At 40.9% G+C, this 20,164-nt stretch overlaps 1 protein-coding gene across 4 annotated transcripts in view; it reads right to left on the reverse strand.

Annotated features, from left to right (window-relative positions):
• Positions 1-4,997: 4,997 nt before the first annotated feature.
• The window catches only part of MAEA (macrophage erythroblast attacher, E3 ubiquitin ligase), a 48,665-nt gene continuing 33,498 nt past the window's right edge, over positions 4,998-20,164 (reverse strand). For all 4 annotated transcript variants that reach the window (XM_059469745.1, XM_059469747.1, XM_059469746.1 and 1 more), the window contains 6 exons: positions 19,459-19,581; positions 16,466-16,542; positions 10,446-10,554; positions 7,527-7,660; positions 6,647-6,842; positions 4,998-6,252 (listed from right to left, as the gene is read on the reverse strand). In XM_059469745.1, coding sequence (XP_059325728.1) covers positions 6,157-6,252; positions 6,647-6,842; positions 7,527-7,660; positions 10,446-10,554; positions 16,466-16,542; positions 19,459-19,581 — 735 coding nt within the window. In that variant the 3' untranslated portion in view covers positions 4,998-6,156. The remainder of the gene's footprint in view (positions 6,253-6,646; positions 6,843-7,526; positions 7,661-10,445; positions 10,555-16,465; positions 16,543-19,458; positions 19,582-20,164) is intronic.

Below are 20,164 nucleotides of genomic sequence, written 5' to 3' on the forward strand. Positions count from 1 at the left end.
TTGACAAGGGCATGGAGTGACAGGACAAGGGGCAATGGCTTCAAACCGGCAGAGGCAGGGTTAGATTTGATATAGGGAGGAAATTCTTTCCTGTGAGGTTGGGCAGGCCCTGGCACAGGTGCCCAGAGCAGCTGTGGCTGCCCTGGATCCCTGGCAGTGCCCAAGGCCAGGTTGGGCAGGGTTTGGAGTAACCTGGGATAGTGGGAGGTGTCCCTGCCCAGGGAATGAGGTGATCTGCAAGGTCCCTTCCACCCCAAACCATTCTGATTCAATGTGATCTGATTCCCAGACTGGACACTGGAGCAGCTTCTTTCCATTAGAACGGAACAATTTACAAGGATCACTTGGTTTCTACAAGAGGCACAGTTTTTTCAATTCCATGTTGCTGAGTTATTTCTGGTTTCCTCAGTGCATCTCCCTCCCACCCATGTTGCACATTCCCATCTTTATTAGGAGCAGGCAGCAAGGTGCTGGGTGAGTTTTGTAACAAAGTCTGGATCTCTGTCACACAGTACTTCCATGTTAATTTTTTCTTCTTTCACTTTTAAAAGCTTCAGATATTTTAATCTCTTTGAAAGGTAACTGGCTGATAACATTTCTTAGCTCTACCCTGATGTTTGATCTCATTTTTGAGGAGTCAAAGCAAACAGCTTTTCTTGTTCAGCAGTCCCTTCTGTTCCTTGTTGTTCTGCTGTTTCCTATTGTTCTTCTTGTGGTGCTGCTTATCCTTCAGCTGATTTCCTCTGGCTAAGCATACAGATCTCTGATAACTGTAATGTGATCAAATAGCAGGATTTTATGGTGTAGCTGAAAATACTGATTCACAACTGTGAGCTCCTCAGTGAAATCAACTTGTTGCCAGCTAGCTGTGAGGACTAAGTTTATTTTTGATATTAAGAACTCCCATGTACAGTTTTAGAACTTCAGTTCAAACTGAGATCAGGACTACATCTCTTGGGATCATTTTTCAATGCCTGGTTCTCACACAACTTCTCACAAAAGGCAGCTGTAAGGCAGAACTGCTTTGTGCTGGCTCTGCACCTGCTGTGCCAAAAACATCTTCAGCCCTCACATCCAACAGGAACTGAACTGGAACTCCTTGCTCCCTCTCACTGGCCTTGATTGCAATTTTTTCCCCCTGACTGTGCCAGAGATAATTCTACATATAGAACCTACCTGGCTCTCAGAGGATGTGTTAGTAAAGGGTTAAGAAATTCTGCTGTCCTGCTCTGCCCATCCTATATCTCCTTCTAAAACAAACAGAAAGTTGAGCTTCTGACAATTTCTCAGAGCTTAGCTAATAGGGACAAATCTTTAAAATAAATGACTGAATTAAGAAAAATGCCTTTATGTGTGGCTGATGCAGGATGCAGAACCAACCAGACACTGAATCTCTGGAAAAGGATAACAGCAGTGAGATCCTGGTGAATCTCTGACCCCCCTCATCATCAAACAAGGAACAGATTCGGGGACTAGAGGGAACTACTGGAAACTAATTGATCTGCTCAAGGAGGAGATGAAAATCACACTTGACCAACCATCATGTGGATCTGGGCTGGGCTTTATTGGGTGTTCAGATTAATGAGTTCAGAATACCTCGTTATGGAACATGAAAATGCAGTTGGAGAAGTTTTAAATACTCATTTTGTTCTATCAAGTGACCTACATTGTGCATCAGGACACCCAGTGCATGCTGTCGGTGTGGGTCTCAAAGCACCCTCAATAAAATGTTCAGTGTGCTTCCCAACACCCTCTGCTCAGGCTGCCTGAGGCTGAAATAAAAGCAACTCAGAGTATTCCTTTATTTTTTCCTCCCTCTGAATAGTGGTCCATTATGCATGTTCAAAGGCTTCTTTTTGGCAGATTTCCAGCTGTAATTTTATCATTCTTCCTGTCCCAAATAATATATTCTTTTTTCCCCCAAAGAGTAATTTTATTACTGAGTAGAAAAGGTCATGCTTATATTAAAAAAAATCCAAACCCTGACTACTTCATCAGTCTTTAAAGCTCACAGGAAAATGTTTTGCCAGAGTTTGTTATCAGCTTTGCTATTTCCTACACACAACGTTGTGACCTCAGCATCCTGAGCCCTTCTCAGCCTGGAAGAAAATGGAAGCTGAAACAGGCACCAAAAGCCCCCAGGGCACTGGGCAGAGTTACCAGTGTCTCTCTTTTGCAACACTGGAAAACCTTCAGCGTTTAGAGCAGGGCTTGGGACCACAACAAACAGAGGGTTAAGGCAATTCTCATCCTTGGTGTAACTGTGGGAATCAGAGTAACCCGTCCTGATCACAGCTGGGACAAACTGCTGCCTTCAAACAGGAACACCAGAACCAAAATCCAGAGCCTCGCTGCCTGGCACGACTGAAAAAACATCCCAGTGAAGGATAGTGTTCATTTCCAGTTCAGCCAGATCTTGAGAGGAAAGAGTCTTTGCTCTCCTAGAGAGCTTCTACCATCTCAAACAACTTTATACTTCCCTGAGCCACCTGCCGCTCTTGGTTTGATGTCGGGGCCACCTGTGAGATGAGCTGTGAACCAACAGCTCTGCTGGAGCCCAGGGCTGCTCCGAGCAGCCAGGGAATGCAAACCAGAGCAGAACACACTGCCACCATCTCTGAGCCTCACACAGCTGGAGGCTCCAGAGCCACGGCCTGAGAGCAGCCCAGCGGGGCAGCCAGGGGGCCACAGCTGCCGGAGCACAGCGGCCCTGCTGCACTCACAGCGGGCTGGCTCACTGCAGATCCCCAAAGTGAGCAACCAGAGCTAACACACAGCTGAGGCTCCTTCTGGAACCTTCCCTTGTAACAGGAACACAGTCAGCGACTGAGTGCTCCTGCTGGCACCTGTGAGTGTGACACACCCGCAGGGACTGAGTGCTCCTGCTGGCACCTGTGACAGTGACACACCCGCAGGGACTGAGTGCTCCTGCTGGCACCTGTGAGTGTGACACACCCGCAGGGACTGAGTGCTCCTGCTGGCACCTGTGAGTGTGACACACAATCAGGGACTGAGTGCTCCTGCTGGCACCTGTGACAGTGACACACCCGCAGGGACTGAGTGCTCCTGCTGGCACCTGTGAGTGTGACACACAATCAGGGTCTGAGTGCTCCTGTTGGCACCTGTGAGTGTGACACACCCGCAGGGACTGAGTGCTCCTGCTGGCACCTGTGAGTGTGACACAGCAGCACAGACTGAGTGCTCCTGTTGGCACCTGTGAGTGTGACACACAATCAGGGACTGAGTGCTCCTGCTGGCACCTGTGAGTGTGACACACAATCAGGGACTGAGTGCTCCTGCTGGCACCTGTGACAGTGACACACCCGCAGGGACTGAGTGCTCCTGCTGGCACCTGTGAGTGTGACACACAATCAGGGTCTGAGTGCTCCTGTTGGCACCTGTGAGTGTGACACACCCGCAGGGACTGAGTGCTCCTGCTGGCACCTGTGAGTGTGACACAGCAGCACAGACTGAGTGCTCCTGTTGGCACCTGTGAGTGTGACACACAATCAGGGACTGAGTGCTCCTGCTGGCACCTGTGAGTGTGACACACAATCAGGGACTGAGTGCTCCTGCTGGCACCTGTGACAGTGACACACCAGCACAGACTGAGTGCTCCTGTTGGCACCTGTGACAGTGACACACCCGCAGGGACTGAGTGCTCCTGCTGGCACCTGTGACAGTGACACACCAGCACAGACTGAGTGCTCCTGTTGGCACCTGGCCATCTGGAATCACACCTCCCAGAAACTGAGCTCTCCTTGTAGGACAGCTCTTCTCTTCTCCCATCCCAAACTAGGATTTTTTGGAGTGTGAGTTTCTCCAGCACTCTACTCAGGTCACAGAAATCATAAGAGGCTGGTCTCAGGAAACCACAGCTCTAACTGGTATTTAAGAGAAGCAAAAGCAACAATTTCCATGCCCTACAATTGTTGTGCATTTATCACACGTTCCCTGAGGTCCAATAGAAATCTACTGCTTCTTTCTTGCTTTGGCCTTTTATGAATTCTTGCAAAGTAAGGAAAAGTGAGGTTGCCATGCTCAAAGCTATGCTTGCCCTTCTGCAAGGATGCTGTCAACAGTGGCCCAACTAGGGGTGCTGCTCCACGTGGGTTTGAGTGACACTGCTCCTCAGGGTGACATCCTGCCCCACTCTGAGCTGAGGGTGCTCCAACTCCTGCCCCAGGGGAAAGGAAAGGAAAGGAAGTTACTGCAGAACTGAAAGCAAATTACTCCAGTTACTAACCTAAGTTCTCTCAGTATCTCCACCTGCTCCTGGTACACTGCATTTGTCCTAAGGAATCATTAAATTTGCCACTTCAGAAGATGCCCAGAGAAGAACAGAGCCCTGCATTGCAGCAGTGAGTGCAGAGCACTGGCCCACGCCAAGCTGGCAGCACTGCAGTGGTGCAGACACATCTGTTCTGAAGCATCAGTAATTGATACCCACTGAAAACTGAACTTTTTCAGACACACCTTCCTGGAAATCCCATGTATTTACAGTTCCACAGGGGCTAGCACCAGCAGTTCAGCAATATCTGTGACCTTTAAGTGTTGAACATGAAAAGAAGTTGTGTCCTTTGTGCTTTGTGCATTCTTTAAAGCATGGAAAACCCACACCTAAATCATCCACAACATTTTATTAACAGGAAGGCTCTAGGACAGTGAGAGGCAGTGTTCTAGGAAGAACAGAAAAAACCCTGGAGTTTACTGGAGTTCATATATGAAAAGTTTAAATCAAAAATACCTATTTGACTGAAATGCTCTGAAGAATGACATTCATGGTTGCTGTGTGGCATTTTTTTGGTTTGCTGGGGAAGTTTTGGGGTTTGTTGGTTTGGATTTTTGTATGCATGTGTGTTGTTAGTTTTCTTCTTTTTCTTTTAAATCTTGCAGAACACTGAAAACCAACACGTGGAAGTTCCACAGTTCTCTGCTCTTAACTCTCAGAGAGGCCACCGAGAGTTAATTCTTTTTACATATAAACACAAAACAGCTTTCTAATTTTATATAATCAAGAAATGGAAAACAATTTTTATTAACATGTCTTACATTTACAATCTTTTATTAGCTAATCAACATCAACATGCAAAAATAAGCGCTAAATACAAACCTCTACAATATGGTTTTGTTTAAACTACAATGGTTTAATTCTTTTGAAAAGTCATAAGGATGTGTTCTGCAGTTGTTAAAATTGAACTATTAGTTTCAGTAATGAATACTATTTAGACCCTAAAATTATGTAATCATCCTGCAAGGCATCTTCAGAAACTTCGCCCAACACTTAAGAATACCAGCTCATTGTCATGTGAGTACATTCTCAAAGCAAGAAATAAGGCAGTAGCACTAATGATTTCATATTGAACCCTATGCACATAACTAATAACTTTAGAAGGACTTTAACACTATGGTAGACTGGAAAAAGAACATTTAAACAAGCACTGGATTTTGCCTGAAATGTTCTCAGTTCTTCGTGATACTTATGCAACCTCCTTAAAATATTTGGGTTTGGAAAAAGACTTCATACTCCTTGAAAGCAGTCCCTATCTGATCCTCCAGAGAAGCCACCTCGTGCCAAAGACATCAAAAATATCTTCCCATGGAAATAAGTTACATCATTCACGTTCAGGACTACTTCACCAGAGGATCATAAAGAAGGCAAAGAGGAGCTTAAAGGAGAACACGTTGGTAGTACTGAGATCTTTGATAACAAAAGGGTCTTGGACAATTGTGAAAAAGAGGGAAGGAAAATGGATTTCATTTCAAATCTGTTCTAAGTTTTCCCCCAGTGCAAGTGTCCATCTTTAAAGAAAGCTATCCTTTAGAAGATGAAAGTACTTTTCTTTGAGAAGAGTCCAATTTTTGACCTTATGTTACAAAACCTTAACAATCAAAATTTGTTTTTGTGTATTTTATTCAAGTACAAACTTAAGTCATAATTCCTCTCTTCTTTTTTTTTTTTTTTTTTTCCTTTCAAGAGTGTTTATTGTTGCTCATTGATCTTTGGTCGCAAGAAACAATAATGCCACCGACAGGTCTGCTCCCCAGGGTGGCAGCTTTTGCTTCTTTGCCACACATTAAGGCCCCCCCTTTGCAGGGCGTGCCAAGATACTCTGTGTCAAAATCCCAGCGGCACTTCATCCTGTGGTCACACACCTACATGATGTACACTTTCTCAGCTTGTGAGAAGTTGAAGACTTCTTTGGTTCTTGGGCAAATTACTTTGTCATCTTGACGGATAGAAAGCAGAGACTGAAAAAGAGGGAAACCAAAAGATAATATTCACAACAGTAATTCAAAGCACTATTGAACTGTTTAGGAAATGAACTTTTAATTTAAAAAAACGTTGTGGTCTGAGGTCAAAACATCTTTGCCCCCAGAAGTGACTTATTGTACATTATTGCTCTCTGGAGGGAAAGATTTCCAATGCCATTTGATCTGGTGTTATAAATTCACATAGTTAGGCATGTGACCATTAATATATCTTCATTAGGACCAATTTAAGCAGCTAAATATACAGTCCTTAAAAAAACATTACTGCAAGAAGTATTCTTCCAGCTTCTGAGTTTCTAAGCTCTTATTTTGATCTAGATTATTCCAACAGCCGCTGTTTCAGCCCTCAGCAGTCAGGGACTGCAGCACTTACATTGTAGCCGTAGACATATCCATTTGGTAACATCATGGGAGGGTTGTTCTCGTTCATTACATCCCCAGAGATCTTGCACACTAGTCGGGAGTTGGCACAGTGTGCCATGGGCAGGGGCTGAGCCAGCTTGTTCAGGGATTTGCTACACACGGGGCAGTCGGGGTTTTTGGAGCTCCCGTCCTCTTTGTAACACTGCCTGTTAGCAGCAAGTTAGGGAACAATCACCACCATGAAACCACAGTGAGCTGCCCAGGGTATGGAAACCTGAAATGGGAAATATCGCCAGCTGTGCCAGCAGAGCCCAGGTGGCAGCATGCACAGAACATTTAACTCAAGTTTCATGTCCACACAAAAGAATCAAGGGTTTGCTCTGTTTCAAGGAACAAGAGTGAGCAAAACTCATGTCTGGCACAGGTGCAGCTTCTGAGGTGCAGCACTCCAGCAGCACCATCCCTTCTCCAGCCCAACAAACCCAATGAAATTTCAAAAGATGCAGCTATTTTTGAATATTCATGGAAAACCTTGCAGGTCAATTTGTGTTTAAGTGCTTAAAAACCAGTAATTTTGACCCAGCTCAGTAACCCTTGCAGGCATATTCACTAATTTCAGACATGAAAAGACAGCCAAACCAGACACAATGTTACATTTTACCTTAAAATTTTTGTTTGGGCATGCCTTTTTTTTTAACCATAATGCTCTTAATTATGATCTCCCCTTAATTTAATAGTGACCAATTTATACCCCATTTAAACAACTGATGAGCAAAAATATTGAAGTGCCACATTTCCTATTTGAGCTCTCTGAAAAGCCTCCATAAACCAAAAATAAACCCCCACATGGCTTTTTTTTCACTCCCAGTAATATCTGCTTTAAAGGATACGGTGTTTTTATAGCTGAAAGGCCTGCCTGGAGTGTTATAGTAAAAACAGAATTGTTTCCCAGCTGATGTAGTCTGTAGTTATCATATCTAAACTGTTGGATCAGCATTCTCCATCGAGCAGGGTCCAAGAGATCCTGTTAAAAAACAACACAACTATAAGTTGCTTTCAATCTGATTGTCCCAGGGAGCAAAAGCCTGGGAGTGACAAATTGTGCCAAACTCACTTGTGCAAACCCATCACAAGCCAGAAGTGACACCCCAATATATAGTGTTTAAAAAGTACCTTTTAGCACTACTTTATTAACACAAGTGTTATTTAAAATAGCTGGAGCAATATTCAATCTCCATCACCTACCAAATGTTCTAATCAAGATACGTAAATCCTGGTAAAGAGGTTACTTCTTCCATTTAGTTTCCCAGAATGCTGGGCTACATAGGAAACAACATGAGCACTGTGGAATGGTTCTTCTGCAGCCTCTGAACCATTAACATCAAAAAGTCAGAAGTGTTTTTTAACTTAAGGCAGGCTAATTCTGCTGATAGTCAATTACAGTACATAATATTTACAGAATTCTGTAAAAAGATTTCAATTTGAAGAAGCTGCCACAACCCCAGGTTAAAGAAAGCTTGCATAAGCTACTCATTTAGAGACAAAATTCTTTAATGCTGTATGTTACCTAAAAGTCAGGATTTTTCTTTCCATGGAAGTAAGAACTAAACCCACAGGTCAAGGATACACTGAGCTTTAAAAGCAGTGCTGTTCAAGAGTCATGTAAGAAGGGAAGATCCTTTGGAAATACACTGAGTGTCATCTATGCAGGGAGACACCCAATAGTGACAATGTTTATTTACCTTTATATCATATTTCTCATATAAATACTATACTGCTCATATTGCCAACTCTGCCTGCTGCACTGAGGGAACCAGGAGAATCAATCTGGGGACACCTTACAGCACCTAAAGGTGCCACACAAGATCTGGAGAGGGACTTGTGACACGAGTCACTCCCTCCCATCGAGTGACAGGACAAGGGAAATGGCTTCAAACAGAAAGCAAGCAGGGTTAGACTGGGCATTAGCAAGAAGCTTTTTGCTGTCAGGGTGGTGAGACACTGCACCAGGGTGCCAGAGAGGCTGTGGATGTGCCATCTGTAGAACTTTGCACTGCTGAGACCACACCTCAAGCCCTGTGTTCAGTTTTGGGCCCCTCACAAGGACACTGAGGGGCTGGAGTGGCTCCAGAGAAGGGCACAGAGCTGGGGAAGGGTTGAGCACAAGGGAGCTGGGGGTGTTTAGCCTGGAGAAAACCAAGATGAGAACACGGTTCTGGGTTGATGGTTGGTCTGGATGATCTCAGAGACCTTTCCCAACCTTCACAGTTCAATGGCTCTGCTGTTGGAGACCAGGTTGGATTTGGCTCCAAGAAATCTGGTCTAGTGGGAGGCAAAGTGACATAAGATTGTTCAACAGATATCAAAGAAAACAGCTTGTTCTGCCACAGCAGTGAATGTTTTCCTTGAAGTCCTGACAGAGGAAAAGCCAGAGAAAGTTCTATTCATTGGTTATTGAGGATGCTTCTTTCCTTGGATTAATAAAAATCAGCTGGTTAGAGATATGATCTCACCAACTTTATCACAGATTTTTTTAAAAAGAATTTACTTAAGAGGCATTTTAGGAAGCCATTTATGCACAGAACTCATAGTCAAGATACTAAAGGTAACTCCAAACAACCATGTGCTGCAATTGTGGTGAACTAGGTAATTATTAGAGAACTCAAAACTTAACTGCCATAAACTAGAATGCTTTAAGTCATATCCATAAGCATTAGGGAATTTGCTCTCATTGTATGGTTGTATGTGGAACAATCCCACCTATTTCTCCTTGTTCTCCCTCACTGAAACACTCCATCCAAACCAGCCCTTAGAATAAAACACAGGATCCTTATTTCCTACCTATTTCTTTCTAACTGCTAAAATATTGATAAATTCTATCTTACACCCAGTCTTCTAACACATCTATCATTGATATTCATGACTTAGATCAAATCTAGCATGCAAAATACCAGGATCCTTCCAGGACTCCAGGATGAGCAAAGAAATTAAAATTGATTCTGTGGGTTGTTCGTTTCAGGGTTTTTTTGTGTGGTTGTTTTGTTAAACCATGATTTCATCATCATGTTTAGAAAATGTGTTTATACTGGCACTGCCAGTACTGGCTTGGCATTTCATGGAAATCTTGTCTTGCTTTGACAACTCAGCTCTTCTCTACCTTCTGCCTCCAAAGCAAGTTAAAAAGAAGTGAATTAGCACATGACCACAGAACTGTCTGTAGAAACAGCTATCTGTGAATTTTGTGCTTGATTTAAATTTAGATGTAGATATTACCACTAATATCTACATCCATTTGCATAATCCAAATAAATGAAAACTTATTTTAAGGAACAAAAATACTGCTTTCACATCATTCAAATCATCCTTCATTTCCTCATCCCAACCACTGCAACAACAGTAATGCGAGGAGCAGAATTGAGAACTGCTGCTGGTGTATTAAATCCACAGGTTTGTATGTTGAACAAGACTCTCTCTCTTTTTTTTTTTTCCTTTGTACTTGCCCATCTTCTGCTCTTGCTGTATATTTAATTATTGTGCTTCCAGCCCACAGATCTCTAATGCTGGGTTCATGGTAAGCCTAGCTCAGTGTCAATCCATGTTACTGTTACAAACCAGCTGAAACAATACAAATATTTTCTGGATTAATGTACAAGGACTGGTTACTAAAATTAAAAGCTCTTACAAAGGTGGAATTTAGGAAGTAAAATTTTTAAAAAAACCTTTAACTTGATATTATCAATGTATTTTCCTGTGCTGAAAAAAGAACATCTGTTTTCATATTGTGCTGCAGCACAGAATTTCAGTGTTACCTTATAGGGAGAGATATGAGTGTCTGAAGGAAAGGCCAACATCCCCATCACCTGTCGAACCTCATCCAGCTGGCTCCCCTCAGCCTGACTGAAGTGCTTTCTTGCATGTCTGAAACAGAGAATTGATACTTTATTAGACAGCCTTGGCTCCAAATCAAGTACATTCACTTAATTATGGAAGACTTCAGAGAAAACCTACAGATTCTGCTCTCAATATATGAACTCCAGGAGTGCTCTATGTACATTTAAAGGACTTGGAAAAACCACATCCTGCAAATGGGAATGCAAGAATGACTAATAATTACTATTTTTACACTGTGATTTCTTAGAAACCAGAATCTTTTTACTGTAGTGTGAAGTCTTGCCTCACCTAGAACTAAAACAACCATGATTATTAGAAGAATGATTATTAACCATAATTATTAGACAAAATGCCTCTGCTCATGCAGGCTCAGTGTATGACACTCCTCTGGCATACACTCACAAGTGAGATAAAGGCAGGCTGAAAATCAGCTGTTCCAAACCCATTACACATCAAGAGTGTTCAAATAACTGCAACGTTTATTTTGAATAAATGATTCTTTGGAGGCAGGGGTATAGGCCTGAAGACAGTATCACTTCCTGTGCAGACTACAAGAAATTGTAGGGCAATGTAATAGAAAACCCCTTGTTAAGAGCACCTTTTTTAGCCAGGAAAATAAAAAATTAATTAGAACCTCAGTATAAATTTTTGTACTTTAACACATACAGATTGTAAGGGATAGACACATGGCTGAAAGCTTGGATATTTGAAATAAGTGATAGAATTACCAGAAACATATTTAAATAAAAAATACAAACTTTAATATTTTTCAGGAAGTAGTAAGAAGCCACAAAATTATTACCAGATTATGAGGATATACAACTACTTTAAAAGCCTGTATGAAAGTTTCCCCGGTCTAGTGTTCACAAGATCAGTAATTCTCAAGTTGGAGTGTAAGTGTGCAGGAAGACCTTCAGCCTTTAAACTGGTGATTAGTTCAGCATTTCTGCTAAAGCTCCTGTTTTCAGTGGTGCACAGATGTAGCACAGCAGGCTGGGTATGGAACCAGCATTACACTGAATTTCTGGCATTGCATAAGTGTAGGAGAATTTTCCCTGTGCTGTGACTTCTGCAGGAAAGATACCAAGTCATCTCTCAAATCCTCCACTAAGAATTTGCTCTTTTTAAACTTTTGAATAGTCTTTTATTAATTCCTAAATTACTGTTAGGAATAGACAGTATTTTCAAAATCGCCATTTCATGGCTTGAATAAGAAAACCTAGGCAAGTTGTTTTTTCTTTTTTTCCAATTCTGAATTTGACAAGTACACTGAGGTCATCAATACCATGAGAACAGTCACTTCAGCAGTGTTTCAGTACTCCCACTTCCTCTCCCACCCAAGCCAGGAAGCAATGGAAGTTATGTAGGACAGAATGTTTCCACCCAATTTCCTATGCTGGGTGAGCAATTCAGGAATGAAAACATATTCCCCAGGTGATAACTGTTATGAGGGCCGAAGCACAAACCCCCTGGCCTGGAGAAGAGACAGCCTGGACACACTGGAAGAAAGCTAAAACAACTGTGGAGAGCTGCAGATGAAATGGAGAGCTTTTGCAAACACAGATTAGACAAACAAAAAAATTCAGATCTACCAGCTGAGATTATCTGTGCATGCATGAGAGAAAAAGGGGGAAAATCTTCTCACAAGACCTGATCAGAGTGCAGTTGTGTTCTGTGATGGTGGAACAGAAGCCACACTTGAGCTTGCACAGCCCGGTTAGGGCTGAGCTCTCCTCCCCACCACCAGCCTTGTATCACGTGCCAAGCACTGAGCACACGGGGATGTGGGGCCTGTTTGGGCTCAGCCACAAGGAGTTAGGTTTCCAGAGTGACCCTGTGTTAGTCTTTATCTCCTGACTTTCCCTCTCTCCTGTGTTCTTTAAAAAACAACAAGGAAGTTTCCCACAAGGTCTGCATGCTATGGCTGAACTCCCTCCACTGAAAAATTAAAATGGAGCAAGGCATCTTTCAAAGGTGAGCAAGTTCATTATCAAGTCTTTTTTAGATTGGGAAGCAAGACACAACACTGTAAGTTACCTGGGAATACACAACAGTGGAATTACACCTTATTTGCCCTCATGCCGTTATTCACCCCTTTCCTTGTCATTCAGCTAATTCCATCTCTGTGCAAGTGCTGGCTTGCTCCTGAGGTCTGTGTGAACATTACAATGCTTAATTGCCATGTTTTTACCACTATTAGCACATATGAGTCTCTATAGCTAAGGCAGGGGGCTGAATTTTTCAGGAAAATAATTTTTAAATCCTGACAACAGACCATCTCTGAAGTCACTAAATTCCTGTGACAGATCTAAGTAATAGGTAGAAAATTTTGTTTTTCAAATCCCAGAATGATCCTGTAAACTCTGCAAGGACAAAGTTCATCATCTTTTGTGTGCCCCTCCAGCCCACACAGGTACAGCTGATATACTGTACTTGGCAAATATTTACAAAGACTTGAAGACCGACAGTTCACTAAATTGTTAAAAGGATCCACATTTGCAATGCCCAGCTTAGATGTCTACATATGCCTGAAGATAGAAATGAACATATTTATTGGGCAGTAGCAATAACTGAACACAAATATGAGGGGTTACCAAGAGAGGACTTGTTTCTACTCAGTGTTCTGGGCAATGCCTGAATGCCTTTATCTGGGACCCTTATGACAACCAGCAGAATTTATACTCAAATGGCTCAAAAGTACATTTATACCCCTGTTCAACTGCACCCCACTAGAAAAATAAAGTGTTCATTCATCCTTGTAGGAGGGAAGTTGACTAAAATGATAGACTGTAGCCATTTTTCCCTAACTTTGCCCACCATCAGCTATTATTTACTCCTTTTTGTCCTTTGTATTCCCAGAACAAGAAGTGCACATGATGTTTTGTTAAGCTTTTAGCTGAGAACTTTGTGTATCTCTGGCATTGCATAAGAGCAAAATATCAAAATGCTGTCAGATTTCCCAGAATGAAATTAGTGAGAGCTCTGAAAGTGTGAAATTGGTGTCATCAGTCATTCATTGTTACTTTAGTAGGTACAAATTTGACAAAAAAGCTCTAGAGACTGAGAGTTAAAGGCTAATGATACTAGGCAAAAAACTGTGTTATATTTAAGGTTAAGAGATTTACTCTTTGTATTCAAGAACAGTTCTTTACATTCTTGAAACTTGCACTTTCAAGGCTACTCTGATAAGGCACCTTAGAGGAAAGTCTGTTTGTACTCATTCTAAAAGCTACACTTATTAAATAAGATGTATAATTTTAAAGTTCACATCCATTTTAATGTAGAAGCAATGTCACTTCAGAGGTTCTCAGCAGGCAGCAAAAGCTTTCAAACTTATTTAAACGCCAGCTGCGTTTCTACAAAATGTCAGTTCCCCCAGTTCCACTCATCCAGGAAACTCCTTGGTAAACAGCCTCTTTCTCTGCTTTCTAATGGATGCCTGACCTATTTATTGCACCACAGACAATACTGAAAGAATCCTGCTGCAGGCACTTAACAGAAGCAAGCTAATAAAACCACAAGTTGCAAGGGTTTGCTAGAAGCAATGAGATTTATGCCACACCTCCCCAAAGGTACTCCCTTATTCATTACTTATTTACTTTCAAACAAGTAGAACGCAATGGTAAAAACTTACAGTTTTTAAGCCACATTATTGAAAGGAAGCATTGACATGCTGAAGTCTGAATGTACAAAATAATCAAAACTCATCCTCCTAGAAAGGAGTCAATTAAGATACAGAAAGACTTCCACAGCTCCTTTTCCTTTTACAATTGGTTATGAAGTTAAAGCAGCCCTGCCATGAGTAGCAATCTATAATTGCCAAGTGTAAAATGTATGTCAGCCCTGAATTTCAGCAGGTACATGGAATACACACACTTCACCCCAACAGCACTCGGGATGGAAGCCTTGTTTGCCATACAGACAGGAGCCTTAAGTTGTAAACCCCAGACAGGTTATTCCACACAAAGCATGCTGTGGCCTCTTGAGGGCTGACAGCTTGCACATTTTACCACTTCTGATGTGGAAAAGGGATGAGAGGGAAACAAATATCCAGTGACAATAAAATACTGAAGGACCTTATCTGCTTTGTCCCAGTTCTCAGCCTATTTCCTTATTCCAGCTCTGTGCCTGCCCCCTGGTTTCCAAGCTACATAAGCAAGCTGTAGCTCAAAGAAAATAGTTTTTAGAGCATGGACTACTCATTGTTAAGATGCATGACTGCACACTTGGCAAAGAAACAAACTGAGAATAAAGCTAAAGGCACAGTATTCATTTGGTATAAAGAGCACCATGGGCTTCAGAAGACATAACGGAGCTGAGTCTCTTTCATGCTTTTCTTAAGTACTTGACAATTCCTTAGGATTTGATAATTCTATCAAAGGGTAAGTGTACACATCTAAATGCTAGCTTGTAGGTTTTGTTTTTAATTATGTTTGGTTTTAATTATTAACATTAAAATTAGCTAGAATTCATCAGATTGCACATTTGCATTGGCTGGGACCAGAGCAAAGATGATTTAAGTGCAAGTAGGGCAAAGTAGGAATGGTATTAGCTCAAAGCAAGCCATGCATCTGAATGAAATTAGAAATAAAACCTGAAAACAACCCTAAAACTCTGCCCTGCAGGAGAGCTTCTCCATCCAGATTTGGGAATATGCTAGAATGTTTTCAGTCTGTGAATACATGATGGTAGTTTTCTGTCCCTCTGTGCTGCTCTGACCAAAAAATCAATTCTGCCACAAATACAAGTTTCAGTTTCTCAAGTACCTAGTTTGGGTTTAAAGGCAGCAGAACTTGCAACTTCCTTAACACAGAAATATTATGTGGCAACAGTGTTCTTATCAGGATTTATCAGCAAAGCTTCAAGTTGGGCCATGAACTTCTCACCTCTCTTTAGGTTTAAATATTCTTACAAAACAGAACCTGCTGGGAGTTCTCCCTCCCTTGTGCACATGTAAGCTCCAGTAGTTCAGCCACCTGCACCGTTCTTTGGTGCTGGCAAGGTCATTGCTTATCAAATTATCAATGCATTTCTTTGTCCCAGTATCAAAATTCTACTTATTTCAGCAAGACTAGTTTCCTCTGTTATCCTGGAACATTATTCCACCTTCAATTCAGGACCATTAACTTGGATGTATAAATTGCTTTATGTGCTGGTACTGAAAGCATTGTCAGAAAACTCTCTTGTGGTTAAGTCAGGCAGTGCTGAGGTGTGACTGCACTTCTGTCACTGATTCACAACCCCACTGGGCATTGTTGCTTTCTCTCTGTAGTCCCACTGAACTACTTCAGAGCAGGTAAAAATGGATATTGAGTTGGTTTCCTCATTTGAAGCCAGAAGAATGGAGTGAGGAAAGCCTAACACAGCTCATCCCTCTCCCACCCACATCCATACAGAACTCTAAATTAGGCATCAATAGTGAACATGGCCTTGCAGGTAACTTGCAGAACAAAAAGTTTAATGAAGATAGCAGAGCAGAATCAGTCAAAATTGAAATGTTAAAGCTTTAGATGAAGGCTTCATTAACCTTTTAGTATTTCTGGTAATTAAAACTGTAATGAATTGCCATGAGAAGCCAGCTGTACCTCTTGAAAATCAGTTAAGGGTGAATATATATTTATATATTACACTATATGCCATCAGAAAATCCATTTGATTTTTAAAGCAGGTTAATTTTCTAAAGCTTGATTTAGAAGAATAAGAAGACAGAGTTTCAGGGACAACATCAATTCTTTAAGAAGGTGCATCTGTGGAATGACACTTGGCCTTTAAAGAAAGTCCAAGCCCAGCTTAAATCCAAAGACTGATGACAATAGCAGGGGAGACCCTCCAAGGCTTTACAGGGCTTCTGGGTGTTGCAGCAACAATCACATGTTTCTAATGAAGCATAATACCATCTCGTTAAGAACACTGTTGGGAAAGCATCCTAATTTCATACCTCACAGCATCCAGTCTCTTGTTCTGTCGAATGAGTTCAATGAACTCCTGAATCCTTAGGCTGAACTCCAGACAGCTCTGAGATGAAACACAAGACAGGCTCTTAGATGGTGCCAAAGCTGCACCGCACGCTCTGTGAACGACTTGTGTGCACAACAAAAGAGAAACTGTTAATAACATGCAACCTGCTTTGCTTGCTTTTAGGCATTCATGCAAAAAAAGTTCAAATGCTGACTCTACACACAAGATCAGCACAGAATTCCATAAAAGCAAACAAATTCCTCCTCCTCTTGCCTCCTGTACAACTTAGCAGGGATGAACTTTCTCCTAAAGACTGGAAGCCTTGTTACCTGAGACACAAATGAGAGCAATAGGTGGTTTCCTTGGACTTGCTCACAATAAAGCAGTAGAGTCAGCAGGAGTTTGGGCCCATGTGCTAATTTGGACAGGCCTACCCAGAAGACTGCAAGGAAGAATCAAGCCTTTGAATGTCTTTTGGAAAACCCCAGTATTAACAAAAACCAGCACAAAGTTTAAGTTGCTGCAATTCACTCCCTCCCTTTCTTCAAGCTTCTATCCCACTCCTCTTGTCAAACATCTAAAAGCCATGCTGGAAACAATCTCAAACAAGAAAACCAAGTGGCATTTACCTGTTTATGGAAAAAGGTAAAATTTGAAGCCTAATGAAGTTGAGAGTGTCCCTTTAAATCAAATTCCACAACCAGTTCACAAAATCTATAAAAAACTGTGAATATGTGGAATTAAAAAGAAAAAGATCTCCCCCCATAAAAGAACAAATCACTATGCTTCTTTATGGGGACACAGTCAACTGTTTTATTACCTTATAAAAATAATGAAACCCCAAAGTGCTCTGAATCATGTATAGAACTCTATTCCCTGTATTCCTCTAATCCACTTGCTGAGTGTTTTTTCTTCAACCATGTTTGTAATGAATAGTTGCCTTTTGTTTATTGTCCATCAGCACAGACACATCAAAATTCCTCAGTGTCTTCAGTAGGAATTTGAGCAACTCCAAATTTCTATCAGTTAGCTGCCTGGGGTGACTAATGCACACACTGCAACAACTGCTTATTTAAGATTTAAAACACAAGCCATTTGAACATAAAAATGATGCATTCTTTCATATGTTAAAACTAACTTCTTTAAGGAACAGAAAAAATTACTTTCCAAATATGCATTTTTCTGTATTCAAGCCCAGATTTAGCAGAAAATAAAAATTTCTCCTCTTGAGATTTTCAATAGGACTATCTTTGTTAACCAAATCTACACAAGTCCTCATCTAGAATTTTAAATAAGCTTGTTTCTACTAAAAATCTGATCAAGCTTTTTAACTGTTAATGATACCAAATCCCAGGGCTTCCTCTTTTGCTAGGACGTTTCCATAGCAAAACCACATGTCAAACAAATGAATTTCCAAGTGAGGTGCAAGCCAGTGGCCCCAGGGTTCTGCAGACAGGTGTAACTAGAAGCAGAGTCCTGGACAATCAGATGATGCACATTCCAACTCTGTGTACCTTCACACAGTCCCACAGCAGCTCTTCACAGGATTTCAGATAGCTCACATCTGTAAAGATGACAGGACTGCTTTCCCAGGCTACCAAACAGTTCAGATTTCAGGTAAGGCTTGCATTCAGGTAGTGGTGGCTGGGACTTTACAACATTAACAGTGATGTTCTAAGCAACTAGACGCAGCAGAAATGTTTGTGTTTCAAAAAGAAGCATAGTAATTTCTCTTCTTCCAACTCTGATCTCTCACAGCCTTAGCTCTGGTTTTTGTTTGATTAAAAAAGAAACAAAAAAAGAAAATTAAAAAAGCATAAGGCTTGCAGAAATAGATTTTTGTTGTACTTTGTTTTTCAAAAAGAGGATGGGGAAGAGTCTTCCTTATTTACTGCCTGTTGAAAATTGGTGATGAAAAAGCAAAACGTTCAGATTATATTTCTTGTATTACTTAACATTAAGATTACACAAGGGGGATTTTTTTTTAGCAGTATAATTATACAATGTGGTTTAGATACCAATTCTGGTTTTCCTTTAATGGTTTCCATAACAAGACCAGCATTTTCTCTAGAACAATCACTGCCTCATTGACTTTTGCATCCCATCTTCATCTCAGTTTGGCACCCCTGAGTGACAGAGAATGTCACTCCTTGCTTATTGTTAAGGGCACTCAAACATTTTTGGTTAAAGAAAGCACTTAGTTTAAAAAATAAGATAAAAACTTCTTTCAGGGAGGCAGGGATTTTGGTCAATATCAGTTAAAAACAGATCTCTGCAAGCCCTATAAAAGATTCCAGCATGTTTTGAAATGCATAATTTAAGAGACAAGGAAATTTAAGTGGACTGCACAGCAACAAGTACACAGCATGTTCAGCCCATGGTACTGGATGGCTTGAGGAAGACTTTTGTGTTTATTGCTTGATTAGATTCCAGCTTTTGTTTTTGTATTTTCTCACAGCAAGTGAATTCTTTACTCTCAAGTTCTGTCATCTTATATTCAAGAGTTAAAAATTACTAAGACTAAAATCTGCATCAAATTTCTCTCAGAAATTTTAAACCTGAGAGAAGAGATTATGAATGAATTTCACCTAATTTCATTCTTAAGACACATTTTTAAGAGTTAAAGTCTCAGCAGGATGCACAGAGTTATTAATTTAAGTCTACATGCATTAAGACACTACATGTTTCGCCCTTTGTTTTCAGATTACACTAAACCCAACTGAGTATTTTATTTTATTTGAGCATCATTTGTTGAGACAACACTGAATCCAGAAGATGACCTATCACTCACTTCCAGGTCTGACATTTGTGGGACTGTTTAGCTCCAACTACCTATGCCTTTTAAGAACATTTTATACTTACTGTCCTTACTTTTATACAAGACCTGTAATTTAAAGCACACTGACCACATCCAGCATCCAAGTAGTTTAGACAACAAATGAAGCAAAATATGAACATGTTGTATTTTCATACCTTCATTTTTCTGAGTCTGGATTTGTTGTCATGACACCAAGCCAAACAAGTCATAGTCTCTTGTCTTTCCAATGACTCTTCCACTTCTTTAGCAGTCAAAAACATCTCAATATTTACCAAATCCTTCAAAAAACAAAAAAGGAAGGAAGATGTTGTTAAATTGTACTCATACTTCACACAACAATTCTTCAACTAAGTTGGAATACAGAGACACAAAAGACTTTGTTCTCAAGACTTCTGGATTTTAGAACCGTACTTTGCAAAAAAGTCATTACAGGATATTTCCATGGACTGGAATGTTCTGATAGTGACAACAGTTCTCTGAGTCTAGTTACATAACAGAATAGAACAAAACAAAACAAAAAAGAAAACGAAGATTAACCCTTGAGTCTTGCAGACTTTTATATAATTGACATGCTTAACATCACAAATATTACCATAGCTCTAGTGAACTAAACTACTCTCAGAAATAGATGGCATTTCAATCTGTCAGAATAGCTGAATACACTTAATCTTAGAAGTTCTACCTTGCAAGAGAAAAAAAGAGAAAAACCAGAACTAGCATCAGCTATACATCACATTCACATCTGGCATTCCATTGGCCAGCTTTTCCTTATAAATACAGGAAGTCTAATACTACTGGGAAGTGAACTAAATCATATTAGGGTTAGCAGAATGGTTATTTACAGAAATTTAAACAAACCAC

This window comes from Ammospiza nelsoni, chromosome 4, assembly GCF_027579445.1.
Source record: "Ammospiza nelsoni isolate bAmmNel1 chromosome 4, bAmmNel1.pri, whole genome shotgun sequence".
Classification (NCBI taxonomy): Eukaryota; Metazoa; Chordata; class Aves; order Passeriformes; family Passerellidae; genus Ammospiza; species Ammospiza nelsoni.